Below are 18495 nucleotides of genomic sequence, written 5' to 3'. Positions count from 1 at the left end.
GATTATTACGCTGAAGAAATGAAATTTTCTTCATTCCTGGACATTAAAATCTCTGTGTAACCTAAACGAAGAGCATCCTTCCGAAAAAGGACTTGAAGCCAACGAAGTGTGTGGATAATAAGTGGAGCAGGGCCCTCTGAGCTGCGAGGTGCCTGCTGCTTCGACACTCTCTCTCCTAGAGCCCGATGTGGCCCAGCTGTGTGCACCACTCTCCTTCCCATCCCCAAACACATCCTCCACAGCTTTACCTCAGGGGACTAGGGACCAGCTGACTCTAGACACATCACCAACGTAGGAGAACCAACCATATAACTCAGCAGCACGATGAGTCCTCTTCTGTGTCAAGAGTGTGCTTTTTAAAGGTCCCATTTGGGACCACTAGTCCTTGGTTTCTCAGGCAAGTATTTTCTACACCTGACTCCCCTTCTTCCTCAAGGAAAAGGAAACAAAGAAGAACACGGCAGAGCAGCAAGCTGGTCAGCAGGGGAGGCTGGCCCCCTCCTCGGGGCGTCATCCTGCCTGCAGACACCCACCCGCAGCCACCTGGGCACGGAGCTCTCACCAACCTGTTCATACCGGGAAGGTTCCCCCAGAAGTAGCGGGCCCTGTGTGCAGCCGACACTTCTTTGGCATCAATCATCACAGGGTTGGACTATAAAACAGGACAGAGGTTAAAGATGAGTGAGAGAGAAATGTAAGAGTGCCAGGAAATTTGCTAGTTTAGAGCCTCAAAGGCTCTTACTTCTCTCTCGAGAGGCCACACTGGGAGAGCCTGAAGGCCCCAGGAAAAGCTGGAATTAAACCCAGCTACGTTCCACACGCTCCCACTGGAACAGTCTAGACCCGCACAGTCCACACCGCGATGATGGAAATGTTCTATCTGCACTGTTCCATGTAGTGGCCACTAGCCCACCAGCTGCAGATGGCGGAGTACTTGAGAGGAGGCTGGTGTGACTGAGGAATTTTAATGTCAATTTAAATGCCACACATGGCAGATGCCCACCACACTGGACCACACAGCTCCAGCTCGCCCGGAGGCTTTGAGAAAGAAAGTTCCAACGAGTGTGGATGTGTTCGCTGTAGTACGTCCACATTGTGAGCCAAACACACCAGCTTGAGGCATTTGCCCCCAAGACCCGGGAGCACAGGCTCGGGCTTCCAGACTGCCCGCCCCAAGAAGGACTCTGGCTGCAGAAACCCTCTGTGCACAGCCCAAACCAGGCTCAGCAAGCTGGGACCCACAAAATGGGAAATAGAAACTGAGATAAGCTGTGCTTTCTTCCCAGGTGCCATGAAGCATCCGTCACGGTGCCAGGGAGCGAGGACAAGCCACTCTGGTTGGGAAAATTGCTTCTGGTATCTCAGAGGTTCCCCCAGGGAAACGCCACACAGACCCCCAAGCCCAGGAGTCTGACACTCCACCCTGTTTACAACAGTCAGGCCCTCCAAGTGCTGAGGCCCACACCCACACACCACCTCTTACAGTGAGACCACGGGTTCTGTCCAAGGCGTGCTTCCTCCCTGTCTACTTGGGAAGCCCAGAGCTTCCCAAACGGGCCCCTTGCAAAGCGGAAGTCACCAGTCCCCAGCTCCACAATGCAGATGAGACAGGGGTAAAGCAGCAGTCCAAGGTAGAAGCCATTAGTGAGCTGACCAAACCAAGGGTGCTGGCTATACCTCGAGAAATCGCGAGATGTCCCTCTTGTCACTAACGCCCATGGCCACCACATTCTCAAAGAGCCAGAAGAAGGGGCGATCATCTCCCTCCTTGGGCCGCGCATCATGCAGGAGGCGGTAGAACTCAAAGAAGAGCCGGCCAGTGCCCTCTGAGAGGTCGGAAGAGAAAGCCATCAGCTGGGGCTGTCTGCAGGAGACAGTGGTGTGGCCCGGGCACAGGGAGGGCAGGGGAGGGCAGGGTCGTTGGGAGTAGCCGTCCCAGGGCAGAAATATCCAAGTAGGAAACTGACGTGCGAAAGCACCAGCTCAGAAGGTGGAGGGGTGAGCGCAGCACCTACCGTAGAGTCCCTTGCGGGCGGGGTTGACGATGGAGAGATCATTGCAGGGACTGCCCCCAATCACCAGATCGAACGGGCCCCACTCCTGGATCTGGGAGGATAAAGGTAATGTGATGGGCCTGATGTCCGGGGACAGAGGCAGAAAGGGAGAGAGAAAGGATCTGTGAATTTAGCAAAAAAGTACTTTGGCATGGGAGAGAAGAGACCCGGCTGCTTTGAATGCTCTCTACATACACACGTACATTCATATACACACACGCGCGCGCGCACACAGTGCAGCCACAGGCAAGTCACTGAGGCTCTCTGGGCTGTTTCCTAAATAATAAAGGGAAAGGACTGAACTGGACCATCTCTGAGGCCAGTGGGGAAACCAGTGTGCCCCCAGCAGGAAAAGCAGCCACTCAGGGGGGACAGCGGTCCAGGCTGGGCAGCTGAATGAAAGGTACTCTGTGCTCTGCGCACCTTGGGCAGGTGTCTGGACCATCTGAACCCCTCCATATGCCCTTCAGGATGCCTGAGGGCCTGTAGTTCGAGGTCGACATGGATAACTGGAAAAGCAAGGGGCCACTCAGGCAGGATCCCGCCAGATCCCCCCCTCCCCAAAATGGAGGCTGGCGAACCTTTCGCCAGCCGTACTGGGAGGATGGGAACCTCACTGCAACCCACAGCGCTCCACTCAAGAGGGCCCGGAAACCAGCCAGGCCCAAGAAGCCTGGCCCCCAATTCCCACTGGAATCTGCCCCGATCCTCTAGAGACAAGGAGGGAAATGGAAGAGAAGGAGGGAGAGAGTTCAACGGGGGAGGGGGGGAGAAAGGAAAAGAGCAAATGGACAAAATGAGAGGAGCTGGCGCTGTCCCCGGAGCTAAGTGACGTAGAGAAGGTGGGCGGGGCCATGGCGGCACTGACATACATGCTTCTGCGTGACGCTGCGGACGTCCCCGACGTACATGATCTTCCCCTGGTGCCGCACCATGCCCACCGTGATGGAGTCCTCGCACACCTCGGAAGCGATGTAGCGATCCACCTGAATGCCCAAGTCCTTCAGCACCAGAAGCCCTGTGCCAGCCAGCAAAACGCACCGTCACTGGGTCGCCTCCCTGGCACCCCAGTCTTTGCAGGGGGTCCCTCGGGCCAGCCGGACACATGGGTCAAAGGCAGGCCCAAGCCCTACCCTGCCCTGAAAGCCGCAGGAGACTTCTGGATCAAACTGGAGTATCAGTAACAAGGACATCAGACAGGCTGTTACGTCGAGGCTCTTTCACGCCTAATTTGATCTACTCAGAAAATAGTCAAGACAGGACAGCAGGGGGTTTCGGGAAGCAGGGACAACAACAGGTGACTTTTGGGTGGGCTTTGCTGTTTCTGTATCTTGCATACACTGGTCCTTCCTCAGCCCTTCTATCACCTCCCGCTGCAAAATTCAACCATCCGTCAAGACTCAAGGTAAATGCCACCTGCTCTAGAAAGGTTTCACTGAGGCCCACCCCAGCCTACAGCCCCCGGGATGGCCTCCCCCCTTCTGCAAGGCCCAGCACCTTCTGAGGCGGCACATCCTCCACCTCAGAGCAGCTCGCACGCCTGAGCCAGCCCTTCTCTTGGGTTGCAAATGTCTTCAAGACAGAGTGGGCGGTCTCCGTCAGCGTGTTTCCTCCTGAACTGACTACTCACACTTCCTGACCACGGCCCTTCCACAAAGCCTTGCTGAATTGAGGCAAGGAAACAGAACAGGCCCTGTGTCAGGAGACACAGCACCATTCCCACTGCTCCCCAAAGACCTCCCCACAAGGAGCCTGCACGGCCTCTTGGGGTGTGACGTGGCTTAAGAAGGCTTCAAGGTCCTAGCCCGGGAAACCAAAGCTGTACATTAACTCCTTTAGGTTCACATGACATCAGCACTGAGCTGGGAACAGAAGACAGACATCTGGCCCAGGTGCCTTCCCCACCCTCTGGCCAAGGTCTCCGGGCCCAGCCTGCCCATCTATCTCCCTTTGGTCCCATGAAGACAAGTTCTAAGGAGGACTATTTGTTTCCTAAGGACTGAAGAGCCTCAGCCTTGGGGCAGGGCTGAGGGGTGTATATGAGTCTTCACGTCAAGAACCACATGAAATTAAAAACAGCGGCTACACGGTGACCCGGGATTCCCTAAAAGTTAACGGTTTAAGTATATAAAGACGCATGTTCAAGGATGCTTGTCACAGAACTGCTCATAGCGGCGGGGAAAAAAGTAAACAACCCGATAGGGGGTTCATTAAATAAATTATGGTAGTGTCCCTCCATAGAATCCTAGGTAGCATTTATAAATAATGTAATTCTATATTGGCTGACATGAAAAACCAGTCATGATATCATAAATGAAAAGGCACGTTACGACACATTTTACTATTTACTATGCATTTTACTATCCTTTTGTCTTATTTATCTATCTACATATGATTATATAAACACACACATGCACAGAAAAAAAATTCTGAAATCTAAAAATGTAAAAGGACATATACCAAAATACCAGTCATAGGATTACGGGCGATTTAAATATTCTTTAGACTCTCTCGTTTAGAGTTTGTTTCTTCACTGCGACTTATAATCAAAGCACAACAGGACTGCCTATGATTTTGCTTTGGTCGCCAAGTCTGTCCTTTGAGGTTCTGTGAAAATCTTCCATAGTCTCTGACCAGCGATCGCTCTAACCTCTGCTGGAGCGCCTCCCTCCCACTGCCCCCGTTCCCGCCCCCCGACCCCGACCTCACGTCCCCAGTAAGGCAATGCCCACCAAACATGCTGGTTTACCACTTAGTTTTACTTTTCATTGAACACAGAAGCTTCCTCCTTACGGTAATATTTTAACAGTTGTAACGTTAACTGTCACTCTGTTTTGCCAAAGTTACGCACACACGGTCCCCTGAGCCCAGCTCCCACGTCCCAGGACGAAGACGCCCAAGACTCTCACCTGTAGCGATTCCGTCAAACAGGGACAGCACCCGGATAGGCTTCCTCTTCTCGGCTGGGACAGGTGGGTAAACCTTCGGAGGGTCCTAGGCAGCCAGCACAACAGGCCCGGTGAGTGTCCAGGAGTGTCCTACAGACCCGCACGCGGGGCTGGCCTCCCGGCCAACTGTGAGCGCTTGGGATTTCCAGACCTGCACAGCCCGCTCGTGGCTCAGGCCCCGCTGCCCGGCGCCCAGGCCCCCGACCGACCGAAGCGCTCTCGCTCTGGTGGAGTCTGCCCTCTGGCTTTGGCAGGCGGGGGGTGAGGAGAGCCACCCTCGGCCCAGCACTCACGAATTCCTGGTCGTGGTTATTGGCGAAGAACATCTGGAGCCGAGAGGGCCAGTCTTCTCGCCGCCGCAGCAGCCCGTAGGTGCCCTTGTGCCCGCACATGTAGCAGTTCCAGGGGTCTTCCTTAATGGCTGCCTGCGCAGCTCCCGGCCCCACCAAGAGATCCACACATTCAACGCAAAAGCACCTGGAAGGAAGCCCAGTGGAGCGGAGGGGACTCTCACCCCAAGGCCAGTCCCGGATGGAGTGTGGCCGCAGTGCAGGGCAAAGAGGGAGGGCCACTACGCGCGGGGGCGGGGCCTCACCTGCAGCAATTGTTGTTCCCGCACATGAGCACCTCGCGCCCCCCGCAGCAGATGGTGCAGTAGGACTGATAGCCGTCATCATCATACTGGTACGCGCACTCCAGGAAGCAGTTCTAGGGAGCACGGCGGAGGCTCAGAGACCACCGGGCAGCACCCAGGCCAGCCAGGGTGAAGGCAGGCTATGAACCCAGCCTCTGGGCTTTGGCCTTGAAACCTCGACACAGAGCCCTGGAGACACGACCCCGCTACCCATCCAGCCAGGGTCCAGCCCAGACCACAGATCTGGGAAGGGGACACCATGCCTCCCCACTGCAGTGGACAAACCAAGGAGAGGCGCGTGGGAAGGGCTGGAAAAGAAGGCCTGCACCGCCTTGTGGTCCCCCGCCCCAGGGCACAGGGACCCACCCATCAGTCTGTCCACGCCCACTTCACACTAGCAACTGTGAGCCCACATCTGGGGACGTGAATGGGGCTTTAGAGGGGGCAAGGATCTCTCAGAGGAAAAGCAACAGCAAGTCAAACGCGTGAAACCCAAGGATCCATTTTATCAGGACTCTGCTTCAAGAGCAAACCTCGGAGTCACCCTCACAGCTATCCCAGGCGCCTACAGCCCGGAGGCCAGGAGGTGTGGCCAGCCGGGGGCCTCGCCTCTGCTGGGTGCGCCCCTACCTTGCAGTTTTGGCACATTCCTCCGATGAAAAGAGGGTGTTCCAGGGTGACGTTGAGGCTCCCACAAGAGATGCAAATGTCTGGAAAACAGAGGAAGCAGAGTGAGTGTCACAGAAGGGCCCCCTCCCCGCTTGGGCCGAAGCCCAGCTCCAGAAAAGCTATAACAAGGAGCGTGCTGGAGCAGCAGCCAGAAATGAAGGCAGGAAAGAGTCTGGGAGGGGCCCCATGGAACAGGGAGGCAGCGCGGCCCCGATCTCAGAAGCCCACTCATCTCCCTGAGCAGCAACGCCGCCTTCCAGGAAAGGCATGGTACGAGGGTCAAGAACCCGCTGTGAGAACGGGGCCTGACCCTGTGTCACTCTGGAGATGTCCTCGGGCAGTCAACCCTTAAGGCCTAGGCCCCTGCCCTCATCCTTCCTGGCCCTGAGGGCCCCGAGCTGGACACACCATCACTAGGCCAAGGGAGACAGATATGGGATGCACTAATGACCCCCAGATGAGAGAAGGTGAGGAAAGGTAAAAGGGCAAGTTCAGATCCAAGAGAGGCCACCCTTATCTGGCCCACTGGAGTGTCCCAAACCCTAGTGACCAGTTCCCACCACCGACAGGAAAGATCGTGGCACCGGAAGATAGATGTGTGTCAAGCAGCCTGGAGGTGGTGGGACATAAAGGACACATCCTGTCACCAAGTACTGATGTCCCACGGCATCGTACCTTCCTCGGTACCTATAGTACTCTGTGCCGGCCACCACCTTAGGGCCCAAGTGGAACAGACAATTGACTTCCCAGGGCCAAGGCCCAGCTGCCCCCTCAGGACTCACCCTCGATGTTCCGGCACTTCTGCCGCACCTCGTACACCAGCCGCTCTGCAGAGGGGAGGAGAGCCCGGCGTCAGAGGAGGCCTCGAGGGTCATGCCCATTCCTCTGAACGCCGGCCTCACCCTGCCGCTCTCTCCAGAGCCAGGCCAACTACCTCTTGTGCGTTCATCAATTATCTCCTTGACCTTGGGCTTTTCAGTTGTGCTCTTTCGGGGCTTTTTGGCTGGTGGGGGCGGTGCATAGGCAGCTGCCTCGGGTTCAACCCACATGTCTGTGTAAACTTCTTTGTAGGGGTTCTTCTCCTCTGGATCGGGAAAGCATGTGATGAGGTCATGGTTACTGGCTGACGAGGAATCCCAGCTCTCTTCCCCTGGACCATCTACCTACAACGGGGTGTAGCAGGGTGCGGCCCGGTGCCCAGCTTGTTCCTAGCTCCCAAGTCTCTGGTGCCAGCAAGCCAAGGGGGAGCAGGTTGTTCAAAGTCCCAGAGTGGCACTGGCCCTACCTGGCCCCAGGGAGGGGGAGACGGCGGCCATTCCCACTGCGAAGCTTCATGGAGGAGGCCTTGACGGCCCTACCTAAGCACGGCTTTCCGAGCCTGGGTGCGGAGCTGCTGGTGCACCTGCGTTTACCTTCTGGGGGCTCCAGGCCCTTGGGGCCAGAGGGCTGGAACCCTCCCAGGGCCCATTCGATCATCTGTTTGTTCTGCACCTCCACGGCCTTGGCAGTGTCGCTCTCGTCGCTGTCGTGGCACATCGGGAACAGCTTCCCCGCTCGGCTGCTGGCCACCTGGAGGGCAACACGTGTGGGGAGAGTAGCGAAGGTGGGCTCAGGCAACAGGTGCAGAAAGGAGACGAGTAAGGAGAGGAGGAGGCCCGAGGGCCTCCCAGGCAGACCCTCTGCCCAGGCCTAAGCCCTGTGCTCCAGCTTCCAGACCAAAAGTGGTCCCTGCCGTCTGAGCTCGCCCTGCTGAGTCCCTCGGAGGGGCACTGACCTGCAGTACTTCGTAGATGGCCTTGCGGTACATGGGCTGCTTGTTGTAGGTGGCCTGGTGGAAGGCGCTGCAGAAGGAGCTCAGCGGCATCAGCTTCTCCACACACACCTGAAGGCACAACCCGCCCTCGTTTGCTCCTCCTTCCACACTCACCGAGCACCCACCACCTGCCTGGCGTGGTCAGGGGTGGGGGCATTAGGGCCCGGTCTCTGCCCTCAAGAGGACCGGATGCACCAGTAAATAATTACATGACGTAAAGGAGGAGTCCAAGCCCCGGTGTCGGGGAGGACCTGAATGCAGGTGGAAGGGAATTCTGGGTACAGGGCTCCTGGAAGACATCCGACTCTCGTTTGGAGTGCAACCTAATCATCTCAAGGGCTTCCTCCAATCACACATATACAGAGCGGGGACGAGCGGAGCCCCCTCCTACCACCCCAATTCCGAACCACGCCCCCAGCCAAAACCAGAGGCCCCGGGACAAAGACCCCTTCCTCCCTGCCCGCCCCTGCCAGGCTACCGCCAAACCCCAGGACTCACCACTGAGAACTTGCCATCTCCGAACCACATGACCCAACGGGTGCCTTCTGCTGCTCGGCTCCGGCCCGTCATCCACCAAGACACAATGCGGCCTGGCCACCAGGAGAAGCCCCGCAGTTTCCCCCACACCAGCTCCCCAATGCCAAAGCCCCGGCCGTCCTGGAGCCCCAAGGAGCAGAAGTCATTACATGGTGGTCACGAGGCCCTGCCACCCTGATTCCCCCCAAAGCAACCCCAGCCCTGGGCATCTGAGGGTCAGGACAGCCAGGAGGGAGCGCCATCTGAATGGACAGAGCGAGACTGGAGAGACAAAGAGGCCTGGGGTCGGGTAGAGAGAGCAGGACGGGAGGAGCTGGACGAGGCAGGTGAAGCCAGCCGCTCACCTCGTACTCCGGTTCATCATCAGCTGCTTTGGCGGCGTTCTTGTCCCCAGCGTCAGCCCCCACGGGCTCAGGCGTGGTGGCCACAGTGGGGGATGCGGGGTCGGTGGGCTGCTGCACAGCAGGAGGACTGGCCTCCTCCACCTTCTGAGACTCGGTGGACCCCTGGTTTTCTTCGACAGCATTCATTACTGCAATCACCTTGGCTTTCTTCTCAGCCTGGGGAAACAAGGAACAGAAGTTACCTTGAGCTGACACTCAAGGGGCTCTTCTCAATCTCTCCAGGGTCTGGAGACAGTGACAGAAGGTAAGGGGCTGGAGAGAGGAGTTCTTCCCTCATCAACTCAAGCAGCTTGCCACGGAAAACAGAGAGACGTGAAGTTGAGAGGTGAGCTCAGATCACTTGGCTCAACGCCAGCCTTCTCTGCCTCCTAGGAGATCTTCCTCCCTCGTCTAACCTTCCTCAATTGTCAGCATCATCAGTTGCCCATCTTCTGATACGGAGAGATCAATTCTATGCAGATACCAACGATGCCCCTTAGATTAGGCACAGGCCTTGGCTCCAGCCTCTCCTATCTTACTCCCCGATCTAGAAATGGATCCTCTTGTCCTTTTCTCCATAGTTTTCCTGGGCAATCGACCCCTTCTCTTCCTGGTCTTGGCTTCCAGACCACAATTCTAGTTTTGTTGTGATACGTAACGAAGAAATCACTGTTTTGTGTTCAGAGCGCACGGTTCCTTCCCCCTCTGCTCAACCACCACGAAAAGCCCCAGAAGAGCTTGCCTGCTCCCGTGCTCACACGCCATCCTGGAGTTCTCAGGATCACAGCTAATGTATGTTGTCACCAGATTCTACGCCTTCTTTCTACGTGCACCTTTCAGATCCATAAATACACTTATTCTTTCAACAACTATTTAGGGAGTCCACAGTATAGCCAGGCATCCTCTCTGCCATCCCACTGACAAATTAATCCAAACCCAAGTATTCTCCCAATTTGAACAGCCTCCATCCTTTCACCGTTCACCATCTCATGCTCATCTTTCAGGCTATGACCTGCATGCCCATTCCTTCTCCAAACCTGCTCCAGGATTCCCATCACCCTGCAGAGGAGAATGAAATACCTGATACTTAGCTCTGAGGGCCATTCAACCTAATCTCACCCATCTCACCCCAACGGCTGAATCTAGGACACGTGGCCCTCAAGCTTCAAGGCTCTGCACCCGTTTTCACCACACCAGATTCAAAGGGGAAAAAATCCCACCTTCAACATGAAGCTTTCCCTGAGAGCTTAGAGCTGTGAATACAAACCCACCCTCAAGATTACCTGGAGTATAAGATCTCTAAGCTGGAAGTCACAGCATTTATATTCCTGTCTTAGCCTTGCAACTAATTAACAGCCGACTTGGGAGCAGTCCCTTGAGTTGCTCCACCTAAAAAGGAGTTTGAACTGAAGGATTTCTGTTAACCTTTTCTGACTGGTTGAAGAAGTTGACGTATGTATGTACCAAGAATTCCAAGGCCTCTTCAAAGCCTGTCAATGGACCCCCAGGTCCCAGGTTAAGAAGAGCTCAATGGTCTACTGTCTCTTAGATTCATTTTATTCTGATCTATCTTCAAGTCGTTGCCTCCTGGCCACAGACCAAATCTGCTTCTTGTGGCAATTCCTAAAACACGAGGATGGAAGTCTTAGTTCTTTCTCTGACTCAACAAATTCTAAAATGGGATAAAGCATCCTTTGCCCCCAGCCCACAAACAGCTGGGACAGAGAGCTCCGAGGTGGGGTGAGGGTGGAAGAACGCAGAGGACCTGCTCCTCCCTCCCAAGCCCCACCCTCACCTGGGGGATCCTGCCCCACCCCTTCCTAAAATCTACCTCCTCCCCTCCCACAAGGTGTGCCTAGGTGTGCACTCAAGCCTGTGGGGAGAGAGGCTCTCTCTCAGAATTGTCAGCTGCGGCTGCGCTATCCCAGGGCCAGATCTGCTCAGATAAGTGCCCTGCCTAGCAGTCTCTGCTCCCTTCCCTCCACCATGCCTCCGTGAACTTCAGGCACGGCCGCTGACCTAGACCAGGGTGCTGCCTTGGGTGGAAGGCAGCACCATTCTGCCAAAAGACCCAGTTTCCAGGGGCGACGGGCCCCCTCAGCCAGAACAAGGTGCGCAGGTGGCAGGAGGCGGCAGGGGGAAAGGATCCCAGCAAGCAGCGCTGGGGGGGCCCAGGGCACACGCGTCGGGCTCCCCCCGGCCTCCCCCAGTCTAGAAGGCAGTCGTGCCTGACACCACCCTCCTCACTCCCCCTCAGCCCCTTTGTCTCTCTTCTCAACCCCTCCACAGTGAGTTCCTGAACATTATTCTTCCCCCACAACTTCCCCCAGCTTGTCAGACGGTGCTGCTGACGGCTGTTAAGCGCCCCCAACCCAGTAGGTGCAGGAGAACACGCACCCAGCATGGTTTGGCAGGCAGGGGAGGAAGGGGCCTCCACCGGGACAAGGCCAGCAGGGGTGGGGGAAGGAAGAAGGGGGTGGGTCAGCAGCAGGAGGCAAGAGGAAAGGGGAAGAAGGGGCGAGAGGGTGGCTGGGTGGGGGAGGGGCTCATTAGAATAGACTTGCCTAGGGCAGTGCGGGAGGCCCCTTTTCCACGTTCATGCCAACCCCCCCGGACAATAGGAGAAATAAGGGTTAACTCTGGGCTGGGGCTTTTGGGCTAAAGGCTCCCCCCCCACCTCAGTTCAGAAGGTCCTACCCCAGAGTAGCCAAGAGACTGGGCAGGATCAGGAAGACACCACACCAGCCCCACTACGGCGGCTCGAGGAGGCCACTTGGCCTGGAGTTTGTTCTGCCTGGAGAGCCACTGGTAACTCCACTCTGGTGGAGGCATGGCCTCCCCATCCAGTCCCATCTCCTCAGGCAGCTGTCCCGCCTCCACCTCTCTCTGCGACTCGGGCTGCTTCCCATTCCAAAGGTCAGAGGTCCAGGGACCCACGCGGACCCCGGGCTGTCCCAGGTGCCTCTCCCATCACAGGCCGGCGTCAGGCCACCCCACAGCCCCCTGTCAGGGCCACAGTGCTCCCTCCCACCCTGACACCACTTTTTTCTGGTGGCCTGACGGTGGCTCCCAGGAACAGGCAGGAGAGGAAACTGTCCCTCTCAAGAGGCCACAAGCTTGGCACGGCCTGAGGACGGCGTGGTCCACCAGCCAGGAACGCAGGTCAGCAAGGAAATGCCAGCAACCCATCTGCCAGCCAGCTCAGCAAAACCGCCGCTGCTAGCCCGACTCCACGGGCCGGGGCCTGCCCCCAGCCTTCGCTGACCACTGCCCCAGGCTCACACCAGGCCTGCTCTTGCTGGCCCCTGAGCCGCCAGGTCCCACCTGAGCGCAGGAAGGAGTGGGGCTTGGGGCTCCTGAGGAGGAAGTGGGTGGGACAGCAGTAACTCAGCATCTCCAGAACTCAGGCCAGGCAGGGGAGCCAGCTCCTGCGGGCCGGGGAGGCAGACTTGACTCTTCTCAAGCCCAGAGGGCTGCAGGCCCAGAGATCCTCCCACCGGCCCCGGCCGCCTCCCCGCCCCCAGTTTCCCCAGGGCTCCATCCAGGAACCTACCCATAAGGCCAGGTGCAGCCCCTCTGTGGTCCGGCTCAGGTGTGAGCCCCAGCCCTGAAGCTCTGTAAGTAGCTGCCCGTCTGGGGGGAGGGGAAGGGGGCGATGGGGCTGGGGGGCGGAGGGGGCCAGAGAGAGGGGGAGGGGGAGGTGGGGGGGAGGGATTGAACATTTTCTTTGTCTAGAACTCCAGGTCACGTGGGCCCCGCTGGAGTGCCTGGTTGGCTGCGAGCGGGCCGGGGGAGGGGGCCGGCTCTCAGACGCTGGCAGTGGGCCAGCCCCTCTCCTTCGGTCCGAGGGGCGCGGGCCGGCGCTGGGGCCTGGGGGCGCGGCTGGGCCTCCGCCCGTTCCCAGGGCCCCGCCCAGGCCAGGCTGGAGGCGGTGCCCGCCCCCTCCAACCGGCCAGCCTTCCCCGCCCCCTCTCCTCCAACTCCTCCAGAGCCCGGCGCGGAGCCGGGGGGCGAGGCCGGGAGCCCGCGGGCCGCGCGGGGAGGGAAGGAGGAGAACCGGGAGGGAAGGGGCTGCCCTCCAGCTGCGGAGGTAAGGTACGAGCGCCCAGAGAGCCAGGAGCGCAGGCAAAAGGAGAGAGGAGCTTTCGGGCCGTCTGGGAGAGACAGAAGAAAGTTGTTAAAAGTGAGTCTCAGCAGCACAACCAAAAAAAAAAAAAAAAGAAGGAAAAGCTTACAGATGAGCGAAGAGGCCCAGGAAACTGTAGGAAAACTCAGAGCACACAGAGATGGGCAGAAAGCGCCCGTACAGAACTGGGTGCGCTCCAGAACGGGAACTGGGAGCGTTGCCGGGGGGTGGTCTCCTCTGCCTTAAACGGCGTGGCGTGAAGAGGAGTTCAGGCTTTGAAAATCACTTCCTGGCCAAGTCCCTGGGTCCCCTAGGTCACTCTGGGTCAGCCTTGGATGTCTCATTTTCCTGTTTGCAAGGTGCGGGGTTGGGGGGTGGGGAGGAGGAGTTCAAAAGTACAGCGATTCCTTCATTCCCAGGCACATACATCTGCTGCTCAAGACTGCACTCGTTCGGAGCCTCCAGGTGCAGCTTCAACCATTTCAAGTTCCCTCCTCCTGAGCAGAGGCCCCTCCCCCCAAGAAGAATATATATGTGTATATATATGTATATATATACACACATACATACATATACTCTCTCACTCTCTCTCTCTCTCTCTCTCCCTCCCCCTCTCTTTCCCTCTCCCCCTCTCTCCCTCCCTCCCTCTCCCTCCCGACATCAAAGAAGCAGACACTGTTGGCCCTGCCCTCAAGGAGCTGACAAATTCAACTAGACTTGGAGAGATTGGAAAAGATCGTTGAAAAGCATCTCTAAAGAGAACTACGCCACAAATACCAACCACCCTGATGGGCCAGGATGGCTTGGAAGCCAAACAAAAATAAGTAGTATCAATGATAAATGAGGTTAAGGAGGTCAGTGTAGAGCAGAGGCTGAACCTGGAGGATGAATCAGATTTGGAATGAGGCTGGATAGGGAGGAAATAAGAGATGTTAGGCTGGATGGGGAGGAAAACACTTGCCCACCTTCACCTCCCGCCCCACAATACAACTAAAGCTAAGGGGTGCGGAGAGAGATGTTGATGGATATATCCTATCGCAGTGAAGAATAACCGCGGGTTTTCTTACATGACAGGGTGAATGGGTGTTTTGGAAAGATTAGCCTGGGGACCTCTCTGGTGGTCCAGTGGGTAAGACTCCACGCTGCCAGTGCAGGGGGCCGGGTTCCGTCCTTAGCTGGGGAATTAGATCCCACACGCGTGCCACAACTAAGATGTAGCACAGCCAAAATAAATAAATATTCCTTTTAAAGAAAGAAAGATTAGCCTGTTTTGTTTGCAAGATGAATTAAAAGGAAGAGGGGCTTCCCTGGTGGCACAGTGCTTGAGTCCGCCTGCCGACGCAGGGGACGCGGGTTCGTGCCCCGGTCCGGGAAGATCCCACATGCTGCGGAGCGGCTGGGCCCGTGAGCCATGGCCGCTGAGCCTGCGCGTCCGGAGCCTGTGCTCCACAACGGGAGAGGCCACAACAGTGAGAGGCCCGCGTACCCACCCCCGCCCAAAAAAAAAAAAAGGAAGAGCAGGGGAGCTGAGGGTAAATGCTCCCAGCAGGGCAGGGCTGTTTGGCCAGCCACACTCTCAGAGGATCTGGACTGGGGTTCTGGTTCTATCACTGTGACCTTGGACAAGCCACTTAACTCCAAGAAGTCTTTTTTCACTTGCAAAACAGGAGTGATGACATCTGCCCTCCCAGGCCCCGGAATACCAGCATCACTTAAGGAGATAATGCCCCCAGGTGCCTGGCTTCCAACCACAAGCTGCGGGAACAAACCAGCTGGAACAGGTGCTGGTATAAGGAGGTCAAAAGATGGGCTGTGAAGGAGAGCCTACCTACCATCCCTCCTGGGGCTCAGCACCCTTCTGGGCGCCGTCAGAACAAGCAGGCCCTAAAAAAGGAAGAGGACTCCAAATCAGAGCGAGCCTTCTCCAAATAATACTCAGGGAGTACAGACTTCCTCTCCCCACCCTGACTGAGATCCAGAACCCATACAGCAAAGAGGAGCCGTTCCATAAAACACAGGCCCTATTCTGCTCCAGGCCATCTTTCAACCCAATCAAGGTACCTGCTTGGTATAATTTTTCAGAAGATCCCCAAGCAGAGATGAGAAGCCGTGAGTTTACACCTCCTGCCTGCTCCCACCCTTTAAGGAACATAGTAAGACTTGCTTGGCTTCTCTCACTGATGCCTCCCCGGCATCCTCCCAGGCCACTTTAGACCTCACCCCAGGCCTCCTCTCAAAATGAAGTTTCTGATCCGGCTTGGCCGGCTCTTTTTAAAAACACTATCTCATCTATGACATCTCCTTTTCCATTGTTATGTGGCTAAACACCTTAGACTCTACACTCCATGGTCTTGGGACTTCTTCAGTAAGTAATGCTGCCTGTGCATGCAGTCAGGACTCAAAGTGTCAGGGTGGACCAGGGCCATCAGTTTCACTTTTTCTTGGCCCACTTAATAAAGGAGCCTTTCCCTCCAGCTGCCAAACTTCCTTATTCTCATTCTTTAAAATTAAGCTCAAATTGGGGGGAGGGGCAACATAAGAGTAGGGGATTAAGTGGCACAAACTACTATGTATAACATAAACTACAGGGATATAGTATACAGCACAGGGAATATAGTCAATATTTTATAACAACTATAAATGGAGTATAAGCTTTAAAAATTGTGAATCACTGTGTCGTACACCTGAAACTTATATTGTAAATCAACTACACCTCAATAAAAAAAATTTGTTTTAGTAAAATGAAGCTCAAATCTTACCTCTTCCACACAGCTCCCAACTGAAGCAAAAAAAGCCCAATTCAAAGGTGTCCCCTCGCCACTTAGAGCACCGCCCCTCTCCTGTAGCTACACAGACAGGTAAGGTTACCCTTTTCTATACTGTAAGTCACTCAGACTGAGATTCGTGTCCTCTTTGTACCTGGTGGGCAGAGAGAGACCTCAACGCAGAAAAGACCCCGAGATCTAGGATAAGAGGTGACTTTAGCGAAAGGTCAGGAAAAAACTAGGGCAGCCTTCTAGGATCCTCAGGTCATATATGTCCTCGGCCTTCCAGAGTAACCCTCCCAGGGTGGTGACTGGGATAGGTCTTTTGATGAAGATAAAGATAGTCAACCTAAAATAGCAGGGTCATGTAAAGTGAGCCAGGTTCTTGGAAATGTTCTAGAAGTATGTTGAGAGGAGGAACCCCTGGACGAAAAGAAGATCTGGCGGATGTCAAGAGCCTAAAAGAAGCGCTGGAGAGGAAGCGTCCAGCATGGTCCAAAAGGGAGGGTGACCTGAAAGAGAGGGCACATTTCCTGTCTGGCAGGCCGAGAGCAGTGATCCAGTAGGCCTGATGAAAACACCTCTTAAGGACACCTGACTCTCAGCACTTATCCCGTGTTCATCAAGCAAACTTCTAACTTTAATTACATTTTCCAGTGACTCTGATACCAGTAAGCTGCCAGAAAACATCAGGACCACTAGGTCCTGTAGCACTAGGATCTGGTTGAAAGGACAAGTCCTGTTATAAATCTGTAAATTGAACATCCTGGTGTACGTCACACTCCTGTCTCTGAAGAGCACGATTGTAAGATGTGCCGTGAATCTGACTTTCCAGCTCACAGAGCTGATGTGAGATGCTAAGTCGTGATCCTCCACCCAAGAGCAGCAACTCCCACAGGTGCAGGTGGGAATGCCACGCCTGCCTGACTGGTTTTAACTCAAAGTTCAGCGTTCTGTGGCGTGCTTTGTCATAAAATCCAGTGCTGGTGGGAGGTGGGGAGGTTATGTTGCTTCCCTCAAACAGGACATTACCACCTGAGTCCCTGTACTCAGAATCAGAGAAGCCGGGATCCCTAAGAAGCCATCTGCAAAGCCACATATTGGGAGGACACTGCATATTTTCTGCCACATAAACATTCCCACTGACCCCAAGACCAGCGAGACCTTATCCCGGCAAAGGCTACAAGATCAAGATGGATGTCTCTTCTGATCCTGGCCTGCCCTTCCATCTGCAGCCCAAAAGCCTCAGTACTACACAGTAGACCTGTGACTACCTGCTGATTACAATCTACGCTCCTTGCATGGCATTCAAGGCCCCCACAACCTGCAGCACTTACATCACACAGCCCACACTCTGCCCACCCACTTGCTGTTTCCCAAATATGCCCTTTCCCTGCCTCTGTGCCTTTGCTCGTGCTGTTCCTTGCTCTTCCCCTTCACCTTCCACTGGCCAAAATCCCAGCTATCCTTCTAGGCCCAATTCACCAGTTACCTCCACCAAGAAGGTTTCTCTAGACCTGAACTGGCCAATAAGAGAGCCACTGGCTGCATGTGCCATTTAAATTCATTAAAATTAAATAAAAATTCAGTTCCTCAGGTGCACTAGCCACATCCCAAGTGTCCAAGAGCCCATGTGGGTTTTTGGTGCTACTGTACCAGGGACACAGATTTTAGAACATTTCCCTCATTGCAGAATGTTCTTTGGACAGTGCTGCTCTAGCCCCTCCCCCTGATCTTCCCCCACTGAAAAGTTACCCTGTCCCTCCTTCTCCTCCGTACTCCCAGAGCACTTTGTAATCCTCTCCTAGCACTTGCCAGTCTTTGCCTGTACTAAGCTGATTGTGTACTCATCTTTCTCCTCCACAAAATTAAAAATCCTAGAGGGCAGGGCCGGGATCTTACTCAGGTTCACATGCAAGCAGTGTGGACCAGAGCCTCTTGCACACTGTAGAGGATGAAAGCAGTGTTTGCTGAACTGAATCCAGCATTGTCTCAGGAGCCTCATATGGAGTCCACTGACCAAGTTCCCAGATGCGGACAGGTACTTTCCACAGCAAAGTTCCGATCGGTGCTAAGAGGTCCAGGTCCAGGGCTCCCGAAAGAGGCCAGGAATCTTTGTTTTCCTATTCCCCTGCAATCCATATGGAGGTTGCAAGCAAATGACCAGGACTGGGCTGCTGGCAATGAAGCTAAAAATAGCCACAGAGCCAACAACAAGGAGTTAGCAGGACTTGTTGCTAGGGAGACCGGTCGCAGAGAGCGCAACCAAGCAGGGAGAAAGCGTCAGACCTGCACCCAGAGAGCAGAGGCCACGGTGGGGGGAACTCAAAGTTGACAGGGGTCCAAGGATCCCACCTAGAGATGTTCCGCCTTCTGGTAGCTCCTGACTAATGCACTGAGTGGGGCAAGTGTACCCCCGTCCCTCAGTAACCCATCTCCATGGAAACCACCATTGCTGGGGTGAAGTACCAGCCCCTGGAAGGGAGGCCTCTGCCTGGAGCCGGTTGTTATGGCAACCCGCCCCCCGCGCGCCCCCCCCCCCAGCCCATCATCCTCTCTCTCCTGG

The 18495-nt window shown here is 55.6% G+C and overlaps 1 protein-coding gene across 2 annotated transcripts in view; it reads right to left on the bottom strand.

Annotated features, from left to right (window-relative positions):
* Positions 1 to 18495, bottom strand: part of DNMT3A (DNA methyltransferase 3 alpha) — a 98147-nt gene that overhangs the window by 3050 nt on the left and 76602 nt on the right. Inside the window, exons 1-15 of one of the 2 annotated variants that reach the window (XM_060026992.1) lie at positions 10022 to 10093; positions 9000 to 9215; positions 8617 to 8775; positions 8080 to 8187; positions 7718 to 7874; positions 7240 to 7389; positions 7088 to 7132; positions 6267 to 6346; positions 5598 to 5710; positions 5296 to 5479; positions 4964 to 5048; positions 2927 to 3072; positions 2016 to 2106; positions 1678 to 1826; positions 567 to 652 (exon numbers count right to left, since the gene is read on the bottom strand). In XM_060026992.1, coding sequence (XP_059882975.1) covers positions 567 to 652; positions 1678 to 1826; positions 2016 to 2106; positions 2927 to 3072; positions 4964 to 5048; positions 5296 to 5479; positions 5598 to 5710; positions 6267 to 6346; positions 7088 to 7132; positions 7240 to 7389; positions 7718 to 7874; positions 8080 to 8187; positions 8617 to 8775; positions 9000 to 9215; positions 10022 to 10093 — 1841 coding nt within the window. Of the gene's footprint in view, positions 1 to 566; positions 653 to 1677; positions 1827 to 2015; positions 2107 to 2926; positions 3073 to 4963; positions 5049 to 5295; positions 5480 to 5597; positions 5711 to 6266; positions 6347 to 7087; positions 7133 to 7239; positions 7390 to 7717; positions 7875 to 8079; positions 8188 to 8616; positions 8776 to 8999; positions 9216 to 10021; positions 10094 to 18495 lie in introns of those variants that run through there. The other variant, XM_060026990.1, reaches the window with a different exon arrangement.

The sequence above is a fragment of the Delphinus delphis genome, chromosome 12, assembly GCF_949987515.2.
Source record: "Delphinus delphis chromosome 12, mDelDel1.2, whole genome shotgun sequence".
Classification (NCBI taxonomy): Eukaryota; Metazoa; Chordata; class Mammalia; order Artiodactyla; family Delphinidae; genus Delphinus; species Delphinus delphis.
This window is presented reverse-complemented; position numbering and strand designations above follow the sequence as displayed.